The sequence below is a fragment of the Salvelinus alpinus genome, chromosome 37, assembly GCF_045679555.1.
Source record: "Salvelinus alpinus chromosome 37, SLU_Salpinus.1, whole genome shotgun sequence".
NCBI lineage: Eukaryota > Metazoa > Chordata > Actinopteri > Salmoniformes > Salmonidae > Salvelinus > Salvelinus alpinus.
This window is the reverse complement of record NC_092122.1, coordinates 14,513,256-14,527,611: the sequence shown is the minus strand read 5'-3', so window position 1 is coordinate 14,527,611 and position 14,356 is coordinate 14,513,256. Positions and strand designations below refer to the sequence as shown.

At 41.7% G+C, this 14,356-nt stretch overlaps 1 protein-coding gene across 1 annotated transcript; it reads right to left on the bottom strand.

The window, feature by feature from the left end:
* Positions 1 to 1,367: 1,367 nt before the first annotated feature.
* Positions 1,368 to 11,274, bottom strand: LOC139566018 (NADH-cytochrome b5 reductase 3-like). The gene is made up of 9 exons (XM_071386827.1): positions 11,027 to 11,274; positions 9,941 to 10,066; positions 4,065 to 4,137; positions 3,765 to 3,871; positions 3,540 to 3,669; positions 3,265 to 3,348; positions 3,087 to 3,172; positions 2,893 to 2,992; positions 1,368 to 2,691 (listed from the first exon to the last, which is right to left on the bottom strand). The coding sequence occupies exons 1-9, from the start codon at positions 11,045 to 11,047 to the stop codon at positions 2,519 to 2,521; spliced, it is 900 nt and encodes a 299-aa protein (XP_071242928.1). The 5' UTR covers positions 11,048 to 11,274; the 3' UTR covers positions 1,368 to 2,518.
* Positions 11,275 to 14,356: the final 3,082 nt, after the last annotated feature.

Here is a 14,356-nt window from a genome sequence, read left to right as displayed (position 1 = left end):
TTAACAAGGACAACACACAGGTCTTTCCATCATTGTATGATTTTTTTTGTGTGCAAATGAACTCAAGCTTATGGACAATGTCAAATGTTATATAGCAAAGCACCTGAGTGAGCTCGGTGCACAATTACGCAGGTACTTTCCCGAAACGGTTGACACAAACAACTTGATTTATCACTTTCATGCCCTGCCTCCAGTCCACTTACCGATATCTGAACAAGAGAGCCTCATCGAAATTGCAACAAGTGGTTCTGTGAAAATGTAAGTTAATCAGAAGCCACTGCCAGATTTCTGGATAGGGTTGCGCTCAGTTTCTTGACTTTGCAACCACATACCTATGTGAGAGTGGATTCTCGGCCCTCACTAGCATGAAAACTAAATACAGGCACAGACGGTTTGGGAAAGTATTTAAGACAGACTCCAATACAATCCAACATTGCAGAGTTATGTGCATCCTTTCAAGCACACCATTCTCATTAAACTGGAGAGTTATTCACAATTAACAAATAAAGTTTTATGTAAGAGTAAAATTATTGATTATTATATTGTCACTTCCCACGAGCCAGGTTGTGACAAACTCAATCATTCTTATGTTTAATAAATGTATCCTATGGTAAGTGTGGCAGGCTTACAATGATTGCAAAAAAAACATTTGAGTGCTAGAGGAGGTGCGGGACTATAAAATGTTTGGGAACCACTGTACTAGCCTATTACAGATGGGTGAGCTATGTACATTTTCAAATTGTTGAAATACTTGTGGAAGTATTTTTATAGGTATTTATTCCACTTCAGCTGACTGGAGCAAGGTAAGGTCTCACTGAGTTATTGAGCACTTGCTTATGGGGATAGATCCACCAGCCAGAGACCCCTTCACACTAACTTCTCTCTGGATTTTGCCATTGTGTTATAGAAATGGGCAGAGGCACAACTTTGGTTTTAGAAGTTTGGGGGACACAACTTGTTTTCCCAGCCGACTGCTCCGAGGCATCCTTATGGTCCTAAAGCACACCGAGTCTCGTTTTGTATCACAGTTTTGTAAAACTGTGGAGGGATACAAAAAATGCAATTTCAGAATGTGAGGGGGGGTCATGTCCCCAGTGAAAGTTGCACCCCTGAAAATGGGATTTGAACCCACAACCTCTTCTGATTGAATACAGCCACAATGCATCACATTGTATTTGTTCAACCCGGCAACTAGAGATCTGCCATGTCTCATTCAAGGCTGTGCTTAGATGTGATTGGTCAAAAGCACCAGAATTGGGCTGTCTGTAAGCGCAGCCTAAGGTGCCGATCCTAACTTGGTGACTTAAGTGGTGGGAGGAGTCATTGCGCGGTGGTAACCACAGCTATTTCTTACAGACTAAACCAACTTATTGCATTTGTATTTTATTGGTCTCAATGTATAACAAACATGTTGCATAATGAAACCGTAATTCAAGTGCTGTAAGGACATGTAAGCAAATGACACATTTAAGCACATGGAAAGACTTCAGTAACAGCTTCAAGATATCCCCCCCTTTTAGTAGTCACACAATGAGAATCTTTTTGCAACAATATGGAATAAGTACATCAATGTGCAAAGTTATACATAACACTTTATGGAATAATTTGCAGTGGAAGCAAAGCGAGCAGTATTATGGTCATGTCTTCAGCTGTGCATACAAAAACAAGAATTACTTTACCAAAGATGGCAATTGCGAAGGCACTCAAGTCAAGTTACAACTATACTGAACAAAAAAATATAAAACGCAATATGTAAAGTGTTGGTTTCATGAGCTGAAATAAAAGATCCCAGAAAAATGTCCAGTCGCACAAAAGGCTGATTTTCATTTTCTGTACAAATTTGCTTACATCCCTGTTAGTGAGCATTTCTCCTTTCCAAGATAATCCATACACCTAACAGGTGTGGCATATCAAGAAGCTGATTAAAGAGCATGAACATTACATAGGTGCACCTTGTGCTTGGGACAATAAAAGGCCATGAGTATGTCTTTAACAAAGCCCTTTCTTGGGGAAAAACTCACTGATTGCCGTCCCAGGCCCACTCGTGCTTGCACCCGTGCCCAGTCATGTGAAATCCATAGATTAGGGCCTAATTAATTTAAATTAACTGATTTCCTCCTATGAACTGTAATTCAGTAAAATGTTTGAAATTGTTGCATGTTGCGTTTATATTTTGTTCAGTATACAAGTATCTGTTGTCACAATTAGTTTGACAGGAGGAACGTTCAAATAACAAATATGTTTTCTACTCCTCCCCCAACTACCAGTGATTCAATTCAGAATGATAAACCTGTTAATCAGAAATCACTGATCAACAGAAAATGCTTTGGACACCACTCATTTCAGGATTCTGTTTTGGAAATTGAGGCACACCAAATTACAGAAAATGGTCCACACTAATTCTGCTGAAGGATGAGCGAAATGATTTCAATAGCTGATCAAGCGTGTTTTATAAATGTTGGGTGTGGCTGATTGAGCCCTGGGGAACCCCTTTTTAACCCCTCCCCCGGGGTGGCTTCTAAAAGGTGAACCTCCGGCTGCTGGCGTGGCCCACTTTGTCTAGGTTGGGGTTACAGGCAAACTGGATCATGGGAGGCGGTCCACACAGGAGGATGAGAGTGTCATCTCCAGGGGGTGGAAGGTGGTCTCTCACCATGTCTTCACTGATGAAGCCGTGGCTGTACGCCCACTCTGATGAGCAAAGAGACGTTAAAGTTTAAGTCACTCCGGACCAGACAAGATTCTTACTTCTTAGCCTTCTCAATCTTTGTGAACCTTCTGTTCGGCCTTTAAATGGTTTTTATTGACACTTCAACAGGGCAAACAAACATTAATTTGCCTATATCAGATCATGTTCATTGAAACATTATAGAAGTTATGGGCATCTCTTACTCTCAGGCGCCCTGTCCAGGGTGAACCATAGCTTGAATCGGGTTGGGTGATTAGCTGCGATCTCCTCCAACTCCGGTCGAAGCAAGATGTCTTTCTCAGTCTGAGGGAGAATAGGATAGAGAAGGTATTAGGGACTACTAGCCCATGTTTGAACATTATAGTCAATCCAGATGAAGAAAGTGGCGTAAACTCACCTGGTTGGCGAAGAGCAGGTGACACACAGTCTGGTCCTGGGGATCCTTCATTATAGCTGTGATGATCTGCAGCATGGGAGTGATTCCTGAGGGAACAGGAGCCAGTAGAAGACATGTCAACCATTCACAGATGGCTATTCTGCCATGTACAGATTGAGCATGGTGGTTTTTGTTTTACCGGTCCCTCCTGCGATCATGCCCACTTTCTTGGAAGTTTTGATCACAGGCTCTGACTTTTTTTCTGCCTTGATGGCAAAAGCCCCTGTTGAAACACCCAGTAAACAAATCAACTTAGTAAAGGAGTGGCTTGCATGCACTTCTTCACAATTGACAACTAAACACTTTAGAAACAGATTTTCAGCCAAGGCCTAAATATACATAACAGGGTATTACGTGATTGTTGTCCTTGTATCTACCACACAGTGGCAATGTCGGGCAAATGTGATGACTTACCGTTTCCTTGGTAGACCAGCAGGCCGCTGGGCCCTCTGAAATCAATAGTGTCACCAATCCGGAGGCTCTCCAAGTACTGACTCATCTTCCCACCTTCAGGAAACTTTGGATTAACGTTCTTGTAGTAAATCTGGAAAGCAAGAAGAACATTTGTTGGGAAAACTGGTTGAGGAGATGGAGGTTGAATTATAGTACAGAGAAAGCTTCTTCAGATGATTTGTGTACCTTGACTACCAGGTCTACGAAGCCTACGTCGTCATCACTAGACACAGGTGTGTACGGTCTGACCACCAGGACTCCATCCGGCTTTGCAGACAGGTATATGTGTTGCCCTGTGAACGAAAACAGTCAAAGTATGGTGGCCACTAAAAAGAAGAGTAGTTGTGATAGTGCGAAGACAACACTACCAACAGATACAATACATTTTTGTATGATTTCAGTTTCAGACCAGGATTTCATTCAATGTTATACTATAGTCTAAGTGTTTTTATATAAATGCTGAAATCATCAATTGAATGTACTCACCAATGGGTAGCCCAAGGACATGATCCTTCTCCCGCAGGGCAAAACGGAATTTCCTTGTGTCATGACTGATGATCTGTGAGAACCACAACACAGAATTTCACAGCTCCAGAAACACTGACATGAATGATATAGATCCCTCAAACTCAACTCCGGACCTCAGTTACGAGTTTTTTAATTGTTTCCCTCTAATCAGAGCTATATTTAGACCTGGGACACCAGGTGTGTGCAATTATTCATCAATTAGAACAGAAAACCAGCAGGCTCCAGACCTCATAGGGTAAGAGTGATGGTCGCCTCGCGTTCTTAGGAAACTAGCAGTATTTTATTTTATGTATTATTTCTTACATTGTTACCCCAGGAAATCTTAAGTCTTATTACATACAGCCGGGAGGAACTATTGGATATAAGAGCAACGTCAACTTAACATTACGACCAGGAATATGACTTTCCCGAAGCAGATCCTCTGTTTGGATCACCACCCTGGACAATGGATCGGATCCCAGTAAGCGACTCAAAACAGCGCCGCAGAGGTCTTCTGGTCAGGCTCCGTAGACGGGCACGTCGCTCACGAGTATACTACTCGCCAACGTCCAGTGTCTTGACAACAAGGTAGACGAAATTCGAGCAAGGGTTGCCTTCCAGAGAGACAGAGATTGTAACATTCTCTGTTTCACAGAAACATGGCTCACTTGGGATACGTTAGTGTTGGTACAGCCACCCGGTTTCTTCACGCATCGCGCCGACAGAAACAAACATCTCTCTGGTAAGAAGAAGGGCGGGGGTGTATGCCTTATGATTAACGAGTCGTGGTGTGATCATAACATACAGTAACTCAAGTCCTTTGGTTCACCTGACCTAGAATTCCTTACAATCAAATGCCGACCGCATTATCTACCAAGAGAATTCTCTTCGATTATAATCACAGCTGTGTATATCCCCCCCCCAAGCAGACACCGACGGCCTTGAAATAACTTCATTGGACTCTGCATTTATTGTAGCCGGGGATTTTAACAAGCCTAATCTGAAAACAAGGCTCCCTAAATTTTAGAAGCATATCGAATGCTCGACCCAGGCTGGCAAAATTCTGGATCATCGCTACTCTAACTTCCGCGACGCATACAAAGCCCTCCCGCACCCTCCTTTTGGCAAATCTGACCACGACTCCATGTTGTTGCTCCCAGCCTATAGACTGAAACTAAAACAGGAAACGCCCGTGCTCAGGTCTGTTCAACGCTGGTCCGACCAATCTGATTCCACACTTCAAGATTGCTTCGATCACATGGACTGGGATATGTTCCGGTTAGCCTCAGAATAACATTGATGTATACGCTAATTCAGTGAGCGAGTTTATTAGCAAGTTCATTGGTGATGTTGTACCCACAGTGACTATTACAACCTTCCCCAACCAGAAACCGTGGATTGATGGCAGCATTCACGTAAAACTGAAAGCGCGAACCACTGCTTTTAAATCATGGCAAGGCGACCGGAAACATGACTGAATACAAACAGCGTAGCAATTCCCTCCAAAGGCAATCAAACAAGCTAAGCGTCAGTATAGAGACAAAGTAGTCGCAATTCAACGGCTCAGACACGAGACATATGTGGCAGGGTCTACAGTCAATCACGAATTACAAAAAAAACAGCCCCGTCGCGGACACCGATGTCTTGCTCCCAGACAAACTAAACAACATCTTTGCTTGCTTTGAGGACAATACAGTGCCACTGACACGTCCCGCTAGTAAAACCTGCGGCCTCTCCTTCACTGCAACCAACGCGAGTAAAACATTTAAACGTGTTAACCCTCGCAAGAATGTCGGCCCAGACGGCATCCCTAGCTGTGTCCTCAGAGCATGCGCAGACCAGCTGGCTGGCTGGTGTTTACGGATATATTCAATCAATCCCTATCACAGTCTGCTGTTCCCACATGCTTCAAGAAGGCCACCATTGTTCCTGTTCCCAAGAAAGCTAAGGTAACTGAGCTAAACGACTATCGCCCCGTAGCACTCACTTCCGTCATCATGAAGTGCTTTGAGAGACTAGTCAAGGATCATATCACCTCCACCCTACCTGACAACCTAGACCCACTCCGATTTGCCTACCACCCCAATAGGTCCACAGACGATGCAATCACACTGCCATAACCCATCTGGACAAGAGGAACACCTATGTAAGAATGCTGTTCATCGATTACAGCTCAGCATTTAACACCATAGTACCCACCAAACTCGTCATTAAGCTAGAGACCCTGGGTCTCAACCCCACCCTGTGCAACTGGGTCCTGAACCTTGACGGGCCGCCCCCAGGTGGTGAGGGTAGGAAACAACATCTCCACCCTGCTGATCCTCAACACTGGGACCCCACAAGGGTGCGTTCTCAGCCCTCTCCTGTACTCCCTGTTCACCCATATGACTCCGTGGTCATGCACACCTCCAACTCAATCATCAAGTTTGCAGACGACACTAGTGGTAGGCTTGATTATCAACAACAATGAAATGGCCTACAGGGAGGTGAGGGCCCTCGGAGTGTGGTGTCAGGAAAACAACCTCACACTCAACGTCAACAAAACAAAATGATCGTGGACTTCAGGAAACAGCAGAGGGAGCACCCCCCTATCCACATCAACGGGACAGTAGTGGAGAAGGTGGAAAGTTATGTTCCTCAGCGTACACATCACAGACAAACTGAAATGGTCCACCCACACTGACAGCGTGGTGAAGAAGGCGCAACAGCGCCTCTTCAACTTCAGGAAGCTATAGAAATTTGGCTTGTCACCAAAAACAAACTTTTACAGATGCACAATCGAGAGTATCCTGTCGGGCTGTATCACCGCCTGGTACAGCAACTGCTCCGACCACAACCGTAAGGCTCTCCAAAGGGTAGTGAGGTCTGCACAACACATCACCGGGGGCAAACTACCTGCCCTCCAGGACACCTACACCACCCGATGTCACGGGAAGGCCAAAAAGATCATCAAGGACAATAACCACCCGAGCCACTGCCCGTTCACCCCGCTATCATCCAGAAGGCGAGGTCAGTACAGGTGCATCAAAGCAGGAACCGAGACTGAAAAGCTTCTATTTTAGGGCCATCAGACTGTTAAACAGCCATCACTAACATTGAGTGGCTGCTGCCAACATACTGACTCAAATCTCTAGCCTCTTTTTATGATTGGATGTAATAAATGTATCACTAGTCAATTTAAACAATGACACTTTAAATAATGTTTACATACCTTACATTACTCATCTCATATGTATATACTGTACTCTATACCATCTACTAGAGGTCGACCGATTAATCGGAATGGCCGATTAACTTGAAATCGGCCCTAATTTTCATAACAATCGGAAATCGGTATTTTGGACACTGATTTGGCAGATTTATTTTTATATATATTTTTTTTTTTACACCTTTATTTAACTAGGAAAGTCAGTTAAGAACACATTCTTATTTTCAATGACGGCCTAGGAACGGTGGATTAACTGCCTCGTTCAGGGGCAGAACGACAGATTTTTAACTTGTCAGCTTGGGGGATTCAATCTTGCAACCTTACAGTTAACTAGTCCAACGCTCTAACCACCTGATTACATTGCACTCCACGAGGAGCCTGCCTGTTACGCGAATGCAGTAAGCTAAGGTAAGTTGCTAGCTAGCATTAAACTTATCTTATAAAAAACAATCATAATCACTAGTTAACTACACATGGTTGATGATATTACTAGTTTATCTAGCGTGTCCTGCGTTGCATATAATCGATGCGGTGCGTATCGTTGCTCCAATGTGTACCTAACCATAAACATCAATGCCTTTCTTAAAATCAATACACAGAAGTATATATTTTGAAACCTGCATATTTAGCTAAAAGAAATCCAGGTTAGCAGGCAATATTAACCAGGTGAAATTGTCACTTCTCTTGCGTTCATTGCATGCAGAGTCAGTGTATGTGCAACAGTTTGGGCTGCCTAATTTGCCAGAATTCTACGTAATTATGACATGACATTGAAGGTTGTGCAATGTAACAGGAATATTTAGACTTATGGATGCCACCCGTTAGATAAAATACAGAACGGTTCCGTATTTCACTGAAAGAATAAACGTCTTGTTTTCGAGATGATAGTTTCCAGATTCGACCATATTAATGACCTAAGGCTCGTATTTCTGTGTGTTATTATGTTATAACTAAGTCTATGATTTGATAGAGCAGTCTGACTGAGCGGTGGTAGGCAGCAGCAGGCTCGTAAGTATTCATTCAAACAGCACTTTTGTGCGTTTTGCCAGCAGCTCTTCGTTGTGCTTCAAGCATTGTGCTGTTTATGACTTAAAGCCTATCAACTCCCGAGATTAGGCTGGTGTAACCGATGTGAAGTGGCTAGCTAGTTAGCAGGGTGCGCGCTAATAGCGTTTCAAACGTCACTCGCTCTGAGACTTGGAGTAGTTGTTCCCCTTGCTCTGCATGGGTAACGCTGCTTCGAGGGTGGCTGTTGTCGATGTGTTCCTGGTTCGAGCCCAGGTAGGAGCGAGGAGAGGGACAGAAGCTTTACTGTTACACTGGCAATACTAAAGTGCCTATAAGAACATCCAATAGTCAAAGGTTAATGAAATACAAATGGTATAGAGAGAAAGTCCTATAATAACTACAACCTAAAACTTCTTACCTGGGAATATTGAAGACTCATGTTAAAAGGAACCACCAGTTTTCATATGTTCTCATGTTCTGAGCAAGCAACTTAAACATTAGCTTTCTTACAAGGCACATATTGCACTTTTACTTTCTCCAACACTGTTTTTGCATTATTTAAACCAAATTGAACATGTTTCATTATTTATTTGAGGCTAAATTGATTTTATTTATGTATTATATTAAGTTAAAATAAGTGTTCATTCAGTATTGCTGTAATTGTCATTATTACAAATAAAATAAACAAAAATCGGCATCGGCTTTTTTTGGTCCCCCAATAATCGGTATCGGCGTTGAAAAATCATAACCGGTCGACCTCTACCATCTACTGCATCTTGCCTATGCCGTTCGGCCATCTCTCATCCATATATTTACATCTTCTTATTCATTCCTTTACATTTGTGTGTATAAGGTAGTTGATGTGAAATTGTTAGATTACTTGTTAGATATTACTGCATGGTCGGAACTAGAAGCACAAGCATTTCGCTACACTCGCATTAACATCTGCTAACCATGTATATGTGACCAAAAACATTTGATTACCCTGATAGAGATAAACCACACACACTGTTGACTGACTGGTTAGCCTTGATCCACAGTAGCAGTCTGTACAAGAACAATGACTTCAAATTATAATCGACTGTTTGCATATTGACCTCTGCACTAAATGGAGCATCTGCCTAGCCCAAATTCTGAAGGGCTTATGAACACAGAACAGCATTACTTATTTGTTGGGTCTTTGTGCAGTTCCAGTAATGGTAAGGGGCATTTCCACAGTAACAGAGTGATGCTGAGACTCAAACAAAACAACAACAATTACAAAGTTAAGCAAAGCATAGAACTCAGTGCAGATTCAACGTTTGGTAACAGAATGACGGTTAGTGCGATCATTGTTACCAAACATGGCATCTGCACTGATCAAGTCCATTTGTTTTTTGCGTGTGGAACTTGTTAAAAGTAGTCATTGTGCATACTTGTATGGTTTGTTTAACTTTGCAATCATTGGTTTTTAATTTTACATAAATGTTAAAGTGAAAAATCTGAGTCTGAGCATCACTCTGTTTCATGAAATTGCCCTAAGTCTTCCTAGAACAGCAGTCACAATTGTTACTCATTATTTCTTAGTCCAATTTCTTTCATTCACATGGTTTCACCACAGCACAGTAATAATAAGCTGATCACAACACAGAATTCTTACCTCTTTATCTATCAGCTTTAATGCATATTTGATGTTGGGGTCCTCTAGGGTGATGGCAGGTTTCTTCTTTGAGAGGAAGAGGCTCAGGATGAGGTTGATGATGTTGTCGATACTGCTCCGAATGAGCTGCGGAGACAGGAAAGGAAGGTTTGCCTTTTCAGTTGAAGTTTTTGTGGAAATAAGGATGTCGATCTTTACAATGTTGAACATTGCAAAGACTGCTGCCATGATTGGGAGGGTAAAATTACAGACCATAACATGTCATCAAAAACAGGTGTTTAACAGTCACTAGGATATACCTTATTTTTGTACTGATATGCAATGCATCAGTCAGTGTGCAATTACACCTAACTTTACATAATCAATCTACCCTGGGGCTCCCGAGTGGCGCAGCGGTCTAAGGCGCTGTATCTCGAATCCTGGTTCGATTCCAGGTTGTATCACATCCGACCGTGATTGGGAGTCCCATAGGCCTGCGCACAATTGGCCGAGTGTCGTCCGGGTTTGGCTTTCATTGTAAATAAGAATTTGTTCTTAACTGACTTGCCTAGTTAAAAAGGTTAAATAAAAAAATAATTGGACCAAACTGCTGCGCTCACCGCTGTTCGATAGCTTGTAGCTAACAGTGGCGTGCACTCCTTTGACAAAATGTGCAGAGATCTCCATGCTTGCTATTTTGATCAGAAATGAACCCGAGTGTCAATCACGTAAACTAGGTAGCTAACTTCCTAGCTCCATAACAAATAAACCACAGCGAATAGAGAGGGTTAGTTGGCAAGTTGCATGACAAGCTAGCTTCTAGCTAAACGCCCAAACGTCTCAATAACCAAAGCTTTTGCTTGGCCTCTTAACAAGTTAGTTATTTATGATGACAGTTTACTATATACCATATGACTTACTACAGTTACGATGGATTACAAACTTGATGGTTCACGACGAAGATCTGTTACTAGCTAGAGTACTAGTTAGCCAACCATAACTACTAGCTAACTTGCCTACTGTTCGCTGTCAAATCGCACAACTGTAGCTGAGCCTAAGCAATGTAAAAAAATATATAATATTTAGCTAGCTGGCAACTATACTTACCCCAATGATGTAAGAGAGCATCTTGTTTTTTTGGCACCTAACAAGGCAACAGCGAAAAGTCTGTTCTCGGAGGACAAACTGTCGCACTGTCAAAGTACTGACTGGGGTGCTTTCAAGGCAGCTCGGAACTCAAAAAAATACGAGGTCAAATCATGACGTAGGTGATCTTCAGGTCGGAAAGCCGGAGTTCAAGAAAGAGGCCCGAATTCCGAGTTGTATGACCGGTCAAAACAATTTTTCCCCACTCTGAGTTTTTTTTAAACGCAAATTTCCAGTTGTCTTGAACCCACTGAAGTCGTAAGTCGGAGACTTTTGAGTTCCCAGATGTTTTGAACGCGGCACAAGTTCACAGTCGTTTTGAACACGTCATAAGTAATTAGCGCTCAATTTCTGCAGTTCTAAACACGCTTTTCAAAATAAGAGTCCATGCACGCCCCATGACTTTGCATGAAAACTGCTTTGATCATGCCTGTCTGGTTACAATGAATGAAGTCGCGTTTGATGCTGAATAGCCATTGTAAATGACAATTCCGCCACTTTTCAACCTTGTATGCGTTATCTTCAGCACCAAACTAGAGCTGCATATGTTAAAACAGCGCGTTTCTATGATCTGTCATGTTAAAAAGATAAGAACAAAGGTCCTAAGAAATGCTTCTCGGTGACATCACCGTGTAGGATTAAAAGTTAAAAAGAAACGGCGATTTTTCAAGACCTGCAACGAGTTTCTAGCCAGAGAGGGTATTTTCTTTCCTCCCAAGTCACCACGAATCTCATAGTGTTTGAAATCAGTGTTTTAAAAATGTTTTAACTTTTGTTGATGTCATCTGGTAGAACTTTTAACTTGTTTTTTTTCTACAGAACATAGAAATGTACCGCTTTCACATATTTCGGCACTGGTATTGTGCTGGAGATAATGAAAATGAGGTTGAAAAGCTATGTTGATTAATTTGATAGAAATTTCTAATGAATCTATCCTACAGATATGTATGGAGCCAATTGATATATTAGTCCAGTACATGGCAGCAAAGACTCGTGCATATCAGGCACTTTAAAAGTCAATGGATGGCCTGGGCTGATATAGAGTGCACCTCATGCATTTAGAAAAACTATGTAAGCAAATTATGATAAATAGTACACTAATAAAGGTTTTAATTGAATTGTTTGAATTAAATAGTACGTGTTACCTGATACTTTGATGGACAAGCCACCATTCTAACAGAGGGACAGCAGTAAACAACATTCATACTTCACTCCAAATGCCCAAGTCTTCGTAGTGAAGAATATCATGCAGAAATCATTGTATAAAAACGGTCTTGTGTCTCCATCTTGTGGAGAGAGCTGTGACATGCAAGGTCTTCGCAGGGTTGGGTAGGTTACTTTCTAAATGTAATCCATTACAGTTACTAGTTACCTGTCCAAAATTGTCATTAGTAACATAACTTTTGGATTACTCAAACACAGTAACGTTATCTGATTACGCTCAGTAACTTCTGGATTATTTTACCCTTAAGAGGCATTAGAAGAAAAAAATTATCCATCAAACGCATTTGGAGAGTCATCATAGTGGTCGCTGACTTGTGGTCAGATTCGCTCAGGTGGAACAAACTTGTGCCTTTTTTCAATGTTGAATTGAATGTCATTGAGATAACAGAAAGGTGTAATAATGTATTTTTTATTTTCTCCTTGTAAACATCCTTTCTGAATTTAAAAGTGATCCAAGAAGTACTCATCTAGTTTTTCTAAAGTATCTCTAATCTGATTACAATATTTTAGTTGGTAACCTAACTGATTACATTTTTTTTTAAATGTAATCAGATTACCTAAAAAACCCTGACGGCAGGAGCCAAGAATATACTCTGCGTTTTTGCCAACTACAGAGGAGTAGACTAGAGTGGCTCAGAGGTTAAGGCTTGTGTCCCAAGTTTATTATAGTTGACTTATTACAGTTGAGTTACACTGAGTGTACAAAACATTAAGAACACCTTCCTAATATTGAATTGCATGTTGACTCCATTGCTTCCCCTCTCGGAAACTAGGCAAATTGCAACAACACTTGAATTCAACACTGGGTGAACAGGGAGTACAGGAAGGTGCTGGGTACACATCCCTGGAGGGGGGGGGCCGTGTAGAGGATCTGTGTGGCGGAGGGATTGTTGCCTACCCTCACCACCTGGAGTCGGCCCGTCAGGAAATATAGGACCCAGTTGCACAGAGAGTTCAGACTCTGAGCTTAGTGACAAACTTCGAGTGCTATGTTGTTGAACGCTGAGCTGCCTTCTCACATAGGTATTCCTCTGGTCCAGGTGGGATAGGGCGCTGTGCAGTCCAACAAAGATCGTGTCGTCCGTGAGTCTATTGGGGTGGTATGCAAATTGTACTGCATCAAGGGTGTAGGGTATGGTGGAGGGGACATGGTCCTTGACTTTCAAAGCAATTCTTGATGACAGAAGTGAGTGCTACGGGGCTATAGTCATTTAGTTCAGTTACCTTTGCTTTCTTGGGTATAGGAACGATGGTGGTCATCTTGAAACAAGTGGGGACGACAGACTGGGATAGGGAGAGTATGAAAAGGTCCATAAACACTAGAGCCAGCTGGTCTGTGCATGCTCTGAACTAAGCAATATGACACGAACCTTCGCTAGAATGGCAATGGTTGTTAAGAAAAGCATTGTTAAGAATTGTTCTTGAAACTTCAACATAGAAATGCTACCAAAAATAATGTACAGAAACTCGTTATCAATGATGGAGTCATCCATGATTCACCAAATTACATTTTGAAAGAAGAAGCAAAATATTTTAAGCATATGTTTTCTTTATAATAATATACGACAATTACTTGAAACAATTGAACATTATGAAACATCAAAGATACCAGGCCTGGTCTTCATAGCAGATTTTGATAAAGTATGACTAGAATTTATATATAAATGCCTGGATTACTTTCATTTTGGTGAATATCTTATACAACGGGTTAAAGAAATGTAAAGCAACCCCAGATGTCAAATAGTAAATAATGGTTACTTCTCAGAAACTATTGAGCTTTTAAGAGGAGTAAAACAAAGCTGTCCGTTGTCTCCATATCTATTTATTATGGCCATTAAAATGCTAGCTATAAAAATTATATCCAACAAGAACATCAAGGGGTTAGAAATCCAGGGGATAAAAACAAAAGTGTCAATGTATGCCGATGACTCAAGTTTTTTCTTAAGTCCGCAATCTGGATTCCTGCCCCATCTTATTGAAGATCTTGATCACTTTTCTAGCCTCTCTGGACTAAAACCTAATTATGACCGGTGTACCATATTATGTATTGGATAGTTAAAAGACACA

Coding starts and splice junctions, on each gene's coding strand:
- LOC139566018 (XM_071386827.1), bottom strand. CDS start 11,047: ATGCTCTCTTACATCATTGGG. Junction 3,349..3,539: donor GCTGGTCTACCAAGGAAACG/GTAAGTCATCAC, acceptor GTGTTTCAACAG/GGGCTTTTGCCATCAAGGCA. Junction 3,173..3,264: donor CATGATCGCAGGAGGGACCG/GTAAAACAAAAA, acceptor CTGTTCCCTCAG/GAATCACTCCCATGCTGCAG.